The sequence below is a fragment of the Elephantulus edwardii genome, unplaced genomic scaffold (genome assembly GCF_000299155.1).
Source record: "Elephantulus edwardii isolate Elephantulus edwardi_28Jun2011 unplaced genomic scaffold, EleEdw1.0 scaffold00177, whole genome shotgun sequence".
NCBI lineage: Eukaryota > Metazoa > Chordata > Mammalia > Macroscelidea > Macroscelididae > Elephantulus > Elephantulus edwardii.
In genome coordinates this window covers 2143908-2158646 of record NW_006399927.1, presented here as the reverse complement: position 1 = coordinate 2158646, position 14739 = coordinate 2143908, and the positions used below count along the sequence as shown (strand labels likewise).

The following is a 14739-nucleotide window of genomic DNA, read 5'->3' as shown; positions in this document are numbered from 1 at the left end:
TTTCTTGAGGGGCACAGTGTTCACCTGATCACTTGTAGATGACAAATCACCACAGCAGACGACATGATGGCTGGCTTGGAGCTGGATGACAGCTGTTGGGAGCTGGGGGAAGGGTTGTCCTCTGCATTCACTGATGCTTGTCAGCTGCTCGAGAAGTCGACCCCCAGCTCATGGGAAACCCATGTATGATGCCAGGATCCAACAGGCTGTGGATCCACTCATGGTTAACTTTTGGAACTAGATGACCCAACCTTTCTTCCTGGTGTCTGGAAGCTAAATGAAATCATAGCAACGTAGATCTTCCCTGACTGGTGATATCTGTGCATGAGGTGCATGGCCGGGAGTCCACCTGGACCTTTCTCATGGAAGCAGGAATTCTATCACTGAGCCATCATGTCTCACATCACATGAATGTATTGATTCTTTTAAAACATTTTTTTTCTTTTTGTGATTTGAGTGAATGTTTACAAAGCAAACTGATTTTTGTTCAACCATTCATCCACGTTACACTAACGTCAAGACCCACAGTGTGACTGTACTTTCCCCATCTCCTCCCTCTAATGCTGGTGTCCAGTGACCTCACCATGTCTCTATGTCTTTTCTTTCTTTAGTGATACTGTGCCCTTAATGCCTTGCCCATCACCTATGTTAATATGCGCCCACTGTGTCTATGGCAGCTCTGCCAACCTGGTCCATAGGGAGCTGGCCAGTAACACAAAGACCATGCCTCTCTGGTTGTTCGAATCCATCACCAGCTCTGTGGGAGAAAGACTGACAATCTCTTTCTGTGTTATTTACAGCTGTTAGAAACCCAATGCAGGGTCAGATACGAGTCAATTCTGATTCAACAATGAGTCTTTTTAATTTATTATCTATCACCAACTGCTCCACAGGAGAAGGCTAGACAGGCTCCTCCCATGCTATTAACTGCCTCTGAAAACTCACGAGAGGGTCAGCTATGATTCCGACTTGAGGGTACACAACAACAATAATTTTTACTTCTCTATCTCTCCTTTCCAACCCTAGTAACCAACCACCTAACAATTTTTCTGTGCATAAATCTTTAATTAGCTTTTTATAATAATGGTTTTGTACAATACTTGTCCTTTTGTGCTGACTTAATGATATTTCAGCTTAGTTCATTGCTGCTGAAATCAGAACAGATTCATAGCAGACTCTCAAGTGGGTTTCTGAAGGCTGTTTATCATATGAGAAGAGACTGTCCGTCCTTCCCCATGGCGGATTGGACATTCCAGTGAGGTGCCGCAGTGGGGTTGGCAGTGCAGCACTTTGCACACCACACCATCCAATGCCCAATGTAGGTGGTCGATATGTGGAATTCATGTACTGGTCACAAGTCAGCTCTAGGAGCCAGGTGGATCCCACACTGAACCCCAGCTCCAACACGTATCTGTGGTGGAGCCTTGGGTCAGTTGTTCAGCCACTCAGTGCCCTGCTTTCCCTGCTTGTCCCCTGCAGCAAGGAAAGGAGAGCTGTTTAAACATACTCAACATGTGACAACAGCAACCAGGCTCCAGTGGCTATTAGTCTATTGTTATTACTGTTCTCTGAGTGGACTACAAATAAAGGAATTGACTTAGTTGTTGTTGTTATGTGCCAGAGTCCACTACAATGCATGGTGACCCTATGAACAACAGCTCTCAACTCTGCCCTGTCCTGAGCCAACCTCACCAGCTCCGACACATCTGACTCCACTGCCACAATCCCCATTCAGTCCATCTCCAGAGTCTTCCTCTCCTGCCTTCCAAACATGATGCCCTTCTCCAACGACAGGTCTCTCCATTTAATAACACCTGAGGAGCACCCTGGTTTCATTTTCTTCAGGACTTATCTGTTTGTTCTCTTGGAAGTTCATGGCATGTTCAATGTTCTTCTCCAGTTCCACAACTCTTGGGGCCTAGTGGTAAGGAGTTGAATTGCCAACCCAAAGGCACATGGTTCAAATCTACTAGGTGCTTTGTGGGGGAAGGATGGCAATCTCTTCCCATGTGGTTTACTTCCTCTGAAAAGCCGTTGGAGGGTCAGTTATGAGTCAGTTCCAACTCAGTGGCATGTAACAACAACAACAACAACAACAACAACAACAATGACTTAGTTGAGACTCCATTAAAACTTCTACTATAAAAACAAGAATGGAAATGGCAGGTATCTTACCTAAATTCTTTGTCCAAGAAAGCTTCAAACAAATCCTCTTCTGACCAATTACTACACTCCCATCATCCCCTCAGATCAATGGATTTCTGTTGCTTTCCAGAACGGTATCTGGCAGTCTGCAGTGGGTGCTCTGGGCAAACTTGCCTCAATTATTTTGCATTCTGAATATTGCTGAGTGGGTGACTGGCATCCAGTGAGGGTGGAATGAAAATATCTCATTCTGGGTTTCACTTAGCCACTGTGGCTAATTTTAGTCAGACCACTTGCCTAAGTAGATTTCTATCAGATCCTCATCCAGATTCTACCCAGGGGAACACTCCACTTACACCTTGTAATGAGCCTGTGACATCACTGTCTCACTTTGTAAGGCATGATGGGGACTCATGTGTAATTTGAGGGTACTCCACTTTCTCCAAGCAATTATGAGGTGCTTACAGGAGTTCAAGGTTTCCTTTCATCTCTGTGAGGAAGGCGGCCTGAGAACCCACAGGGAAGCACTGCATATACACAGAATCCTCATCAGGAAGACCTTCCCACTGAGTCGTGGAGAACCAGTGAGGCCCTGTGAGCCTGCAGAAGCATGCCCTGTTGCTCCTCTCTGACACTTCTGACTCTTCCTGAATCCCTCAGGAACAGCTAGAACCATCTCACCTGGGCAATGCCAACTGTCAAGGTCAAGTGAATTCCAAGCACCTGCTTCTCTGCTTTCAAACCTCCGGCTTCAGTCCTCCAGGAAGAAAGCAGAGACAGAAGGCAGGAGAGGTAAGCTGGAACAAGGGAACTTATTTCTGTTGTGTACCCAAGTCGGAACCAACTCATAGCTGACCCTCCAGCAGGTTTCCAGAGGCTGTAAATCTCACAGGAGGGGACTGCCCATCCTCCTCCTGTGGAGCAGCTGGTAGATTCGTACTGGGTGCCTTTGGGTTGGCAGAACGGCTCCTTACCCATCAGGCCATCAGAGATCCCTCTGAAGGGAAGAACTGTGCATAATGAAGATAAATGATAAAATTCTTCATCCAGTGCAAAGATGAATGAGTCAGATCCAAGCCAAAAATGCCTCAAACGTTCCCTATTCAAAGGCCATATTTTACATTATGGAGTTTTTCACCCAGGGAACATGTGCTTGAGGCAGTCCCTGCTGTGTATAATGTAAAAACCACTCCCATTCGTTGAGTGTCTCTGTTGTACGTACCAGGTTAAGAGGTGTATCCTCGCAGATTTGAGAAAGTAGGGACAGCGCTATGGTGTAAATGAGGAAACAGGATTCAAGACAGTGCTGAGAGCCGCAGGCCCCCAAGTGCAGGAGCTGGGACTTTAACTGGTCATTCTCAATCAAGAGGCTCAAATAACAACTTGTTATTGTTGAGGCAGAAGGGACTTGCAGCTGATCGTCCAGCGTTTTCAGAGGCAGTAAATCACACAGAGGGGAGGCCTGAGGAAACCCTTCTCAGGCACCTTTGCGAAAGCCCACAGTTGGTTGTGTGCCGCTGATGCACAGTGAGTGAAGGCCTGGGGTCCCTCAGTGCAGCTCTATAGCCACAAGTAGCACGTCAAGAAGTACAGTGTCCAAGGGAGAAACCCTGACTAAGGCTAGGCCTTCACTTCTGCATGATGTGCCTCCTCCCCCCGAATCCTTTCCATCTGACCTTTTGAGGTTACCCTAAGGCTGCCTTTATCATTGCTCTAACACCCTGCTTCCTGTACACATTCACAGCCTATCTTCTTTTTTTCTCTCTTTATATATTAATAGTTTTGCCATTCATATACACTATGTTTCATGTACGTACATTGAGTTTTATACAACTTTTCATTTATATTCTATTTCATTCATTTCTATTGTGGGGCTTCTTTCTCCCCTTACAATCATCTTTCTAACAACTGCTTTCATTTGTTTCTTTAAACTGGAGAAACACCAAGCACATCCAGCAGAGGTGGAGCTGAAGGTTAAAGGGAGAGAGCCGAGGCCCCACAGACCATTGCTGTGTTTGTAGGAAGGGACTACACTGAGCGGTGAACCATGGGGAGGAGCTGACATCAAGATTGAGTGCATGTCTCTCTCCTTTGAGCTCAGACACTGGTCCTCTGATGGAGTTATTAAACTGACCTGGAGGTCAGTACTGGTGGCCACATAGGGAGTCACAGACTCTGAGGCAACCAAGACTGTCTGGGCCTGATCCTCCGTATTCAGGCGGGAGAGGTGGGGGAAAAGGGGAAAAGTCTCTGGCTGCACCCACCGCCCCTCAGCAGCCTCTACTGACCCCACAGTGGAGGAGTTGGTCATTCTCAGGGGTTTTCTGTCAGATAACTCCATGATGAGATGCTCTCCTGTCCTCTCGTCATTGTTTACTACGGGCTCTCCGACAGCTCTCAGATAATTCACAGCCGTCTAGTCACAAGCTTTTCACATATTCTTAATCGGGGGTTGGGGTGGGGAAGATAGCCCTTATTTTACCACACAGCTATTGTACTAATACGTTTATCATTTTCCTCCTCCCTCCCTCCAACAAAGGGAGCTTTGGTGAAAAGTTGTGCTGTCAACCCAAAGGCTGGCAGTTTGAATCTACCAGGTGCTCTGCAGGAGAAAGATGGGCAATCTCCCCCAGTCCAGCCTTTGAAAATGCTCTGGAGCATCAGGTACAGACAGGTCTGACTCGACAGCACATAACAACAAATCCATCAACTATTTACACAAGTGCCATCATGTTCCACACACTCTGTTATGATATGCTTTACCCCATGGACTGCCAAAACAACAGACATGCTTTGGGAAAAGTGCAGCCAGAGTGCAGGATCCTTAGAGGCAAGGGCAGAGACACTTTGTCTCACAAATTTTGAGCACGCTGCTAGGAGAGGCTAGTCCCTGGAAAGAGACATCATGCTTGGAGAGGTGGAGGGACGGTGAGGGAGAGGAAGACCCTTAGCCAGGTAGATTGACACAGTGACTGCAGCCATGGACTCAAGTGTGTCAAAGATGATGAGGACGGCACAGGTCAGATCTGTTGTTCACGGGGTCTCTGTGAGAACTCAACGGCACCTAAAACCAACAACATGTATGAGGAACGTGCTCTGATTTTACGATGGAGGCTTGAATCTGTAGGTGCCTTGGAAGAAAGATGTGGCAGCTACTTAGGAAAATCATACCCTGGAAATGTGACGGACACATATGGAACACTATGACCTGGAGGAGGCTGGTAATGCTTCAGAACCAGGCAGGGGGACGAAAAGGCTTCCAGCAGTCCTTCCAAGGCACTACTGATGCTTCAGAGCCCTGGTAGCACAGCAGTTAAGCACTTGTCTGCTGGCTGAAAGCCAGTGGTTGGACCCACCAGCAGCTCCATGGAAAAAGAAGTGGAATTCTTCTTCTGTAAAGACTTGCCGATCGGAAAATGTCGTGGGCAGCTCCCCTCTGTCCAGGGCTTCTGTGACTGGGTATTGGGGGTGGAGGGCGGCAGTGAGCTCAGCTTAGATACTTTTGATGGCTTTGAGAGAGAGCAAATTCCCACAATTCCTTTTACATTCTCCACTGAGTGAGTTTTCCCAGCACGTACGGTACCACTGAGTCCATGAGCACACATAGCAAAGGTATCTGGAGAAGAGGAAGGGAGGAAGAACAATGGGAAGGCCAAAAAGATGGTGAGTGAAGAAGAGAAGGAAGTCGACAGGAGGGTAGGGAGGACAGCAACGAGAAGGGAGGAGTGTGTGGTACTCAGAGAACAAGGGCTGAAGGATGCTGGGGGAGGTCCTGGCCCTGAGTGGGCTGCGCAGTACCAGCCGGAGCCACCTCTGGCTGCCCTCGTGAGGGAGGGGCGCCTCCCAGCGAGGCCACGCCCAGCCCAGGCCCTCTGCTAAATGCCTGCATGTGTCTGCTTACCATCAAGCTTTCACATGCTCACATCTGGGTTGCATTACAGAAAAGACTCACGTGTTTGCAGCAGATAATTTGCAGCTTCTCGCCAACAACCCTCAGCCTGGAGAAATCCCTCAGAAATGTTGGGGGAGTGTGGATTTCATGGACAGGGAGAACGGGTTAAAGAAAATGTGATACATAAATATAAGTGCACGTCACAGACATCGCTAGTGTCTATCTTCAAGATTCTACAACTACAGAAAAGATGGAGATTTATCTGAAGTTCCTGAAAATAAATTGCTGTGCCTTTGCCTTAAATGTTTCATTTTTTCCAGCAAAACCTCACCCCCAAATCTATAAACCCAGTGTTTAGCTGGGGATGAAACTGGCGGGATAAGCAGACTGAGGCTGAAGGTGGCCCCGTGGGTGTCGGTGTAGGGCCATGCTCTAGTGCCTAGCTTTTCAGAAGTAGATCCTCAGGCTTTTCCTCAGAGGTGTTGAAGGGTAGATTTGAACCCTCAACCTTTCCGTTAGCAGCGAAGCACATTAACCATCTGCACCACCCAAGGACTCCAAAGTAGGCAATGCAAGTGTAACATCTAGCTGATTGTCAGCACAGGCTGGAAGGACTCCAAAGTAGGCAATGCAAGTGTAACATCTAGCTGATTGTCAGCACAGGCTGGAGGCTATATTTCAGCAGAGAGAAGAGGACTTTCTTGAGAGCAAAGTCAGATGTATTTTTCATGAATGTTACAATTAGGGAAGGATATTGTTTTGTGTTTGCATAATGCTTTGCAGCCCTTTCTGTATCCCTGGTCTCTCTTCATTCTCAGAACAAATTTGCCCACCACCATGATTGCCAGTCTGCTCTGTCATGGTCACTGTGGCCTGAAACAGAGCTAACAGCTTCCTAACTGGTCTCCCAGGTTCCCACTGCTGTCCCAGCTGGTCCTCAGTACAGCAGGCAGAAGTCAGTTAAAATGTAAAGTGATCACTAAACTTTAAAGCTCAAGACCCTCAGGCCCTCATGCTCTGCCACCTGGTGCCATGTCACCTCCTTCCGCGTCTTTTCTCTGACATCTGACTTTCTCAGAGGGCCTGGTTCAGGTACTCGATGTCCCTCCACTAAGGCTCTCATAGACTCTGTGGCCACTTGCCTCACCTCCACCAAGCAATTTCTTCCATGATGCTTTCTTTTTTCTTGGTTCCTTGAATTATTCTTCTTAACTTGTGATCTGGGTGATTACTCACCACCTTCTTTGAGACTTTTTCTCTGAGCATGTGTGTATGCCAGTTTTACACTTATTTTTAAAAATTACTGTGATTGGAGTGAAGATTTACAAAGAAAATTAATTCTTCATTCAACTATTTTTACGCCTTTTGTTCTGTAATAATAACCTCATATTCCATTGTAGTCACACTTCCCACACTTCCTCCCTATGATTCCGATTTCCATTAATCCTTCTCCACTTCTCTGTGTCTTCAAGTTTGTTTGTTTTTAAAATATGATGCTGATCATCTCTTTCCTGGGTACTGGTTTTGTCTTTACTCATTTTAATACACATTTAATACCAGTTTGCTCATTTTCACTCCCCTCTTCCTCCTGAGCATTTTAAATTGCAGTGCTCTTCCCTCACACATCGATTAGTGCAATCTTGCCTAAAATGCACTCTTCTCCACACTCCAGCTTCTATTACCCTAAGAGTACCTTTGTTACATATTTTTGTCATTATTTTTAGAACATACACTACAGAGCACGGCACCAATTCAGCAACTTCTACACAGATGGTCAGTGACTCCAAGGACGGTCATTGCATTGTGGAGCCATTATCATTCTTTTCCAAATTGTTCTTCCTTCATTAATTGAAACTCATTGTCTCTTAAATGTCCTAAGTGTTATGAGTTGCTGTTGTCAGTTTAATCCTGTACAGATAGTTTTTAAGAGAACATAATGCTCAAGGGAAACATTTTTCATGAATTAAGCGAAACCAGTGTTTGGTTTAAGCACGCTCTTCAGGGAATATTTCTGGTGTGAAGTTTAAAGATGACATCAAGGCAATCATTTCAGGGGTTCACTTAGCATTCTTAAGTAAGAATATTAAGTAAGATTCTGTGTTCCCGTTTTTGAGCAGGATTCTTCTACACAATCTTTGATCTAAATTTTCAGTAATGGTAACTGGCACGATCCATGTCTCCTGGTTTTAACGCAGAGGAGGTGTATGTTCACAAAGGTATGTCATCTTACTTCTAATTTTCTTTCTCTCTCCTTTGCTTCTGGTGAATAAAGACCCACTGCTGTGCCTTGGACAGGTGTGTACCACCTTGAAAGAGCCCAAGCACTGCACAGTGATGTAGGAGGTAGAACAGAAGCACACAGTGTTTGCTGTCAGGCCAATTAGCTGAGATGGTGCCTGGATCTATGACCCTAAACTTACAAACCGAGGAACCACATCACATGTGATGTTTGGTTATACATGAGCAGGCTCAGCAGAAGACCCATCTCAACACAGTGCACTATTTGTAGTGTGAATCTTTCCACACTAGGGTATAAACTTTCTGTGGGCAAGATCTATCATTTCCTTTACCACTGCTGTAGCGTCTTCACGTGGAATAGGCCAGATGCCTACTAGAGACTCAAAGACTGTCGAGTGAAGGAATTAAGTGGAGATTATGTAATGAATCCTTTTGTTTATTTGTCTGCTATCTATGTGTCTATGATACTTTTACCTTGTCCACGGCTGTGTTCCTAATGTTAGCACAGAGCACAGTACGGTGCAGGCCCTCAAAACACAACACAGGAAGCTTCCTTCTCTCCAAGCACATGTATATACATGTATGTTTATAAAACACAGTGATTTTCAGATTTAACATGTTTATTTTGAACTTCTTCCCACAGCACGTATAGTTGTCTATGCTATAGATAATGGAAAGTCAGTAGTTCTGTCACCTAGGCCACTATGAGTGGAAACAAGTCGAGGGCACACAAGGGCAACAACATACTGGAGACGAACACAAACCCCCAAAACCACTCTGGTTTTCAACCTGCTTTTCAGTTCCAAGACTCATGAGCTACGTTGTAACATTCTCAACAAGAGCAGCTTTTAAAAGCAGTAATTTATACCCGCAGGGGCAGAGAGCCCTCCCTCCCGCCCCAGACACTGGATAGAATCTAGCCAGGAATGTGGGCAGGTGAGGCTCTTGGGGGTTGGTGGGAGTGACCCTAGTTTGAAAAATGCCCCTAGATAATTCAGATGCACCTTAACCCTTAGTCTGGAAAGTCATAAACCGCAATGCACTTTAAAATGTAATCTTGTATCTAAAGAAGATCAATTGCTCTTCCATTCCTGGACATTTAGATATTTCTAATTGTTTGCATTAAAAACAGTGTTGCATATCAATGCAGGTCCCTGGATGGGACCTACCCTGGGCCTCGTGCTCCAGTACGTACAGCAGTGCTTTGCTACACCAGACAGTGAAAGAGCCCTGATTCCCAGAGGCCCTGGAATGGCCAAGAACACAGAAACAAACCCTAATGGGGCTCTTCTGTCAGCAACTATATAATTACTCAACAACCAAAAACAAAGCCACTGAGTGAATGTCATCCCAGGTGGACCTGCTCCAGGGGTGTTGTGGCCACAATCTTTTTGCTGTTTTGGTTCAAACTCCCAACCATTATGTTAGTTTCACTGAGTTGATACCAACTCATAAGTATCTTCTATTGGTTTCCAAGGCTGTTGTCAAGACAACCATTTGTATTACTCCTGGACATCAGCCTGCTGTCATGAACGGGTGTCTGACTCAGAGCACCCCTCTACCAAGCTGGTGAGGCTATGTGGACAGGAAGAGGTGCCCACCTTTCTCCTGTGGAGCTGCAGGTGGGTTCAGACTTCCGACCTTTAGGTCAGTAACCTGACACTCTACATACGCACTATCTCACCAGAGCTCCTTTGGGTCAACATAGACAAGGTGGAGATGGCACTTATTAAGACAGAATTCTCCCCAACAGTTCTTTTTCTCTAAACAGGAGGTTGGAGGCCTTCTGGGAGGCAGCTTGCTCCGCCGAGTGCATGAAGGCCCGAGAAGATCCTCACACACTCTGTTTTCCACTCAGTGAGCTAGGCGCACTCCATTCACTTAGTCCCGTGGTGCATGCTATTGCCTTATCATTTCTTTAACTAAATTGGCGTAACAATGCATACTTAATTGGAATAATAACCACAACTATTATGATCTTACTGCACTGTTGGGAGGAAGAATTAAGTGTGTGATTAAAGGCCCGAAAAGGGTTTTGAACATGCAAGTAGTTAAGGAAAAATAATGCTGAGTGATTATGGAACAAGCTCAAGGTAGCAAGTGCTGACTCCTGTGAACACTCACGGGGTCATCCTGGATCTCAGACACTTGCTGGTTAGGAACGATGGAACATACGGGAAGACAAGGTTTTCTCCCCTGGGATCTTGACACCAAAAATAAACCAGATACTGGCTGTTAAAGAACTAGTACTCAAATCTGGTTACTAATGGTACTTTTCCAGTTCTCTGAAGACACAATGCTGTGTGTGATCCAGAAATTTCACCTCTAGGAAGTTCCTCAACAGCAGAGTGAGTGGAGTGTGAGCAAAGGACAAGGGTGTCAGCTGCAGCCTGAATTTTAATATTACAATTTCTGCATGTGTAACGGTAGCTGCTGTGTGTATATTAATACCGATGATAGGGCACACAGGGACATAGCATGGAAACTTCTTAAATATAACCAAACAGCTTGAGAGACACAGTTTCTAGGCCTGAGATGGAGGTGCATGGACTCGGAGGAAACTGATACCATTCAATAAAACAGCCTTTGAAAAGCCAGCATTCTTCATCCTACATGAGCAAATAGTTCTGGGGTCTTAGACACTTATAAGTGGCACTTTAAGATGCAACTACCCAAAGGCAGGCAGTTCAAGGCCAGCAGCTGCTATGCTGGAGAAGGGTAGGCAATATCCTCCTGCATGTATACTGCCTCTTAAAACCCACCAGAGGGTCGGCTATGGGTTGGTTCTGACTCGATGGTACAAAACAACAACAACAACGCCTGAGAGAGCTACCCCAAAAGATGCAACTACTGGTCACTTCCTTCCTGGAACAAAGGAGAGTGAAGAAAACCAAAGACTCAATGGAGCACTGGATAGAAAGACTCCATGGTCACATGAAGCACAGCCTTCCCAGCTGCAAAGCCAGAAGGACTAGACGGTGCCCGGCTAGCATCACCGATCACGCCAATGAGGATTGCAACAGAGCAGCCTCACTAGAGCAGAAGAAACACAGAACAAAACCCAAAATTCACGAAAAGCTAGCCACACAGAGACTGAAGGGGGTTACTGCCCTCTCAATTGGGAACCAAAGCTGTTCCTGGAAACTGCCTTTCAGCTCAACAGCAGTAGCTGTTCTGATTCGACAACATTTTCCCAAAAGCAAAGATAAGAAGGCAGGAAGGGGTAGAAAAGGAACAAGGGACTTCGGATGGGGAGAGGGAGAGATGACACAGTGTAAGAATGCAACCAATATTACGGCACACCTTACGTTCAATCTATCAAATGGAACACTGTTTTGCTCTGTAAACTTTCACTAAAGTACAATAAAAAATTTAAACTTTTTAAAAAATTGTCAGTCATGAAAACCTTAAGGAGCACAGTTCTCTCAACAATATGGAAATGTCATGAGTAGGAATGTACTTAATGGAAATGGGAAACATTTTACTGTAGGTAATAGGACATAGACGAAATGCCTGACAGGAGGCTGGGTGAGGAGGCGCGAAGGACTTGGGCAGATTTCACGTTAGCAAGGCCACTGCACCACTGTAACATGGACCTGGCCGGTGCTGACAAGCATGGAGCACAGCAGCACTGGCGCTGCCCCTTCAGAAAGAGTTCCCCAGACCTTTCTTCCAAATGCCTCTTTGTGGACTCAAAATTCAAATCTCCACAGTTAACAACCAAGACATTTAAACATGTGCATCACTTGGGACTTCAGAGTTTATAGATTCAAGGAAAGATGGCCAAGTGGGGGGGGGGGGAACATCTCCAAAATGTGACCATTCTTAGATCACTCTAAGAAGGTGAGAAACTGGGGGTAAATGTAAAAGCAGAGGCTGATGGAAGCAAATGTCCCCTTTTCTGACCATATATACTTCCATGTGCTTTGAAATCTCAGAGCGAATGCGTTATTTGTGGAAAAATTGATGTGTTTATGCTGAGTCATTTCCCTGTAGGGCACAAGACTCTTGCTAGTCTCTGCCTCTGCTTAATTGTGAATAAACCATTTTCCCTATTTCAGGCTTGACTGTGTTTCCCTTTTTCTCCACATTCATGGACATGAGCTTCGAGCCATCCACTCCAGGAAGCCTCTCTAAGTTTCTTTAGGACTTCTCAGCATTTTCCATGCCATCTGGACAAATCATCATGATGCTGTCTTCCTCCTGGGTTTCAAAACATGTCTTCTTACAGCAAGAAAGGAATTCTATAGCAGATTTCAGAGAAGTGAAGAAAAAAACAACAGCAGGAACAACAAAAAAAAACAGGGCTTGTCAATACTCTTACCATGCATTCATCTATGGAAAAAAAATTATTAAAAAAGGAAACAGAAAATCTAATGCTCAGATTTTAGGGTTTCATGGAGCAGACTAAACTGAAAAGTGAAAGATGTTTGTGAAAATCTACATGATTGTTACAGATAATGACAGCAAAAGAACAAAAGTAAAAAATAAAATAAAAGAGCCACCATCACCTCATAAAACCAAAGTTCATTTTCAACACCCAGAAAAAAGATAAGCCTCAGAATAAAGGGCAATTCTCTGTTATTATTTGCCATTGAAGAGACGACAATTCATAAGGAGCCTATGAACAATGGCTCTGAATCTTGCCTTATGCTGAACCAATCCCACCATTTCTGAAACATTGCTCTCTCATCCGGGTTCTTCCTCTTCTGTGCTGACCCTCTACCCTTCCAAGCATAATGTCCTTCTCCAGGGACTGGTCCCTTCTGGTAGCATGCTCAAAGTATGTGAGAAAAGCTTCAAATTCCTTGCCTCTAAGGAGCAACCTGGTTTTTCATCTCTAGGACAGACCAGTTTGTTCCTTTGGCAGTTCATGGTTTGTTCAAGCCTCTTTGCCACACCAGAATTCAAGGGCATTGATTCTTTTTCTGTCATCTTAGTCATTGCCAGCTCTCAGATGCATAGCAAGCAACTGAGAAGATCCTAGTTCAGAGGCATCTTGGTCTCTAGACTGACATCATTGTTCTGTAGCACTCTGGACAGGTCCTTGACAGTAGATTTCTCCAAAGCAACTTGTCTTTTGATTTCCTAACTGCTGGTGCCAGAATAAGGCAGGCAGGTCTTGTGGTCAACCTCTGAAAATCTGTCCATGAGAATTCTGTGGATCCCAAGCCATGGTGCAGCACCAAGTAACATTTCATTTCCCTCATGGTTCATGGGGTCACTATGAATCATGGCTTGAGTCAGCATTATAGCAACACCAGGTGGTAAATGACTTGCCCAGACAGAACCCAGAGGCAAATCAAGAATTCCTTGCATTATTCTCTGAATTCTCTCAATGTGCAAGCAGAATTCAGATTTCTGTGAAGATAATTCTTTCTGGAGTGTTCGTTTGCATATTTATCTTCCATTCAAAACAAGGAATGGAATTGTACATCATTCAATTTTTAGTTTCTAGAAAATGTTATTTCTCCACAGAATGTAATAACAATTGTTTGCCATGCTTCAAATAATAATTCTAAAAGTATGTTGACTGAGAAACAGGCTTATGCATTAAAATGCATTATATATGTTTTTCAGCCTTAAATGGATCCTAGTGATGCTGGGTAATAACTGAAGGTTGTAACATCCTTTCAAAGACAGGAGTTTTGCCCAGTATCTGTGGTAACTTGGTCCTCAGGCCAAAACAGTGGAGATTCTCTTTTACATAATAATGTTTTGCTGGGTCCTAGGTCTCTTCTCTTTTTATTCTCTATCTTTGATCACCAGAAAGGTAAAAAGACACAGTGAGGGTGAGGTGGCGGTGGTCTGAGAGGATTGGATTTCTGGATGCATCTATGAAGACATACCTCACAGCAAAGTGCAAAATGGCTGTGCCTGGTTTCTTAGGCAAATCGTGATCAAGAACTCGGTGGTCTAACTGTAGCCAGTTCTGCTGACCCCTGTGAGAGAAAGAAAAGACAACACGTTACACAGAAAGTCGGAGGAAAACTTCACACCATAGCCTTGGCCAAGCTGTGGGCAAACACGTGGAAACATAACCTGTTACCATCTGGAATGAGGCCAAGCTAGCAATTTCTATCCAGTTTCAAAAGTTCCTCTTTCACACCTGGCATTTCCATTTGCAATCATTTATAAAGATAAAGGTGCACAGGAGGAAACAGACTGAAATCTAAAGTGACTCACTGTAGCATTGTTTGCTCTTCAAAAGGCTGCAAAGAATCTAAATGTCCAAGAAGACACTGTTTTACAAGTATGTTTTGAACTGTGTAAGCCTTTGAGCTGTGGTGCTGGAGAATAGTACTGAATGTACCATGGACTGCCAAGAAAACAAACAGATTCATCGTAGAGAGGGTTAAACCAGGCTAATCCTTGGAGGCAAGGATTCTGGGGCTTCGTCTGACATACTTTGGACATGTTGTAAGGAGAGACAGGTCCTTGGAGAGGGACATCATGCTGGGTAG

At 44.9% G+C, this 14739-nt stretch overlaps 1 protein-coding gene across 1 annotated transcript in view; it reads right to left on the bottom strand.

Moving 5' to 3' along the window:
* Nucleotides 1-14739, bottom strand: part of FRMD4B (FERM domain containing 4B) — a 306037-nt gene that overhangs the window by 173127 nt on the left and 118171 nt on the right. Inside the window, exon 4 of the mRNA XM_006895942.1 lies at nucleotides 14125-14217. Within this exon, the coding sequence (XP_006896004.1) occupies nucleotides 14125-14217 (93 nt within the window). The remainder of the gene's footprint in view (nucleotides 1-14124; nucleotides 14218-14739) is intronic.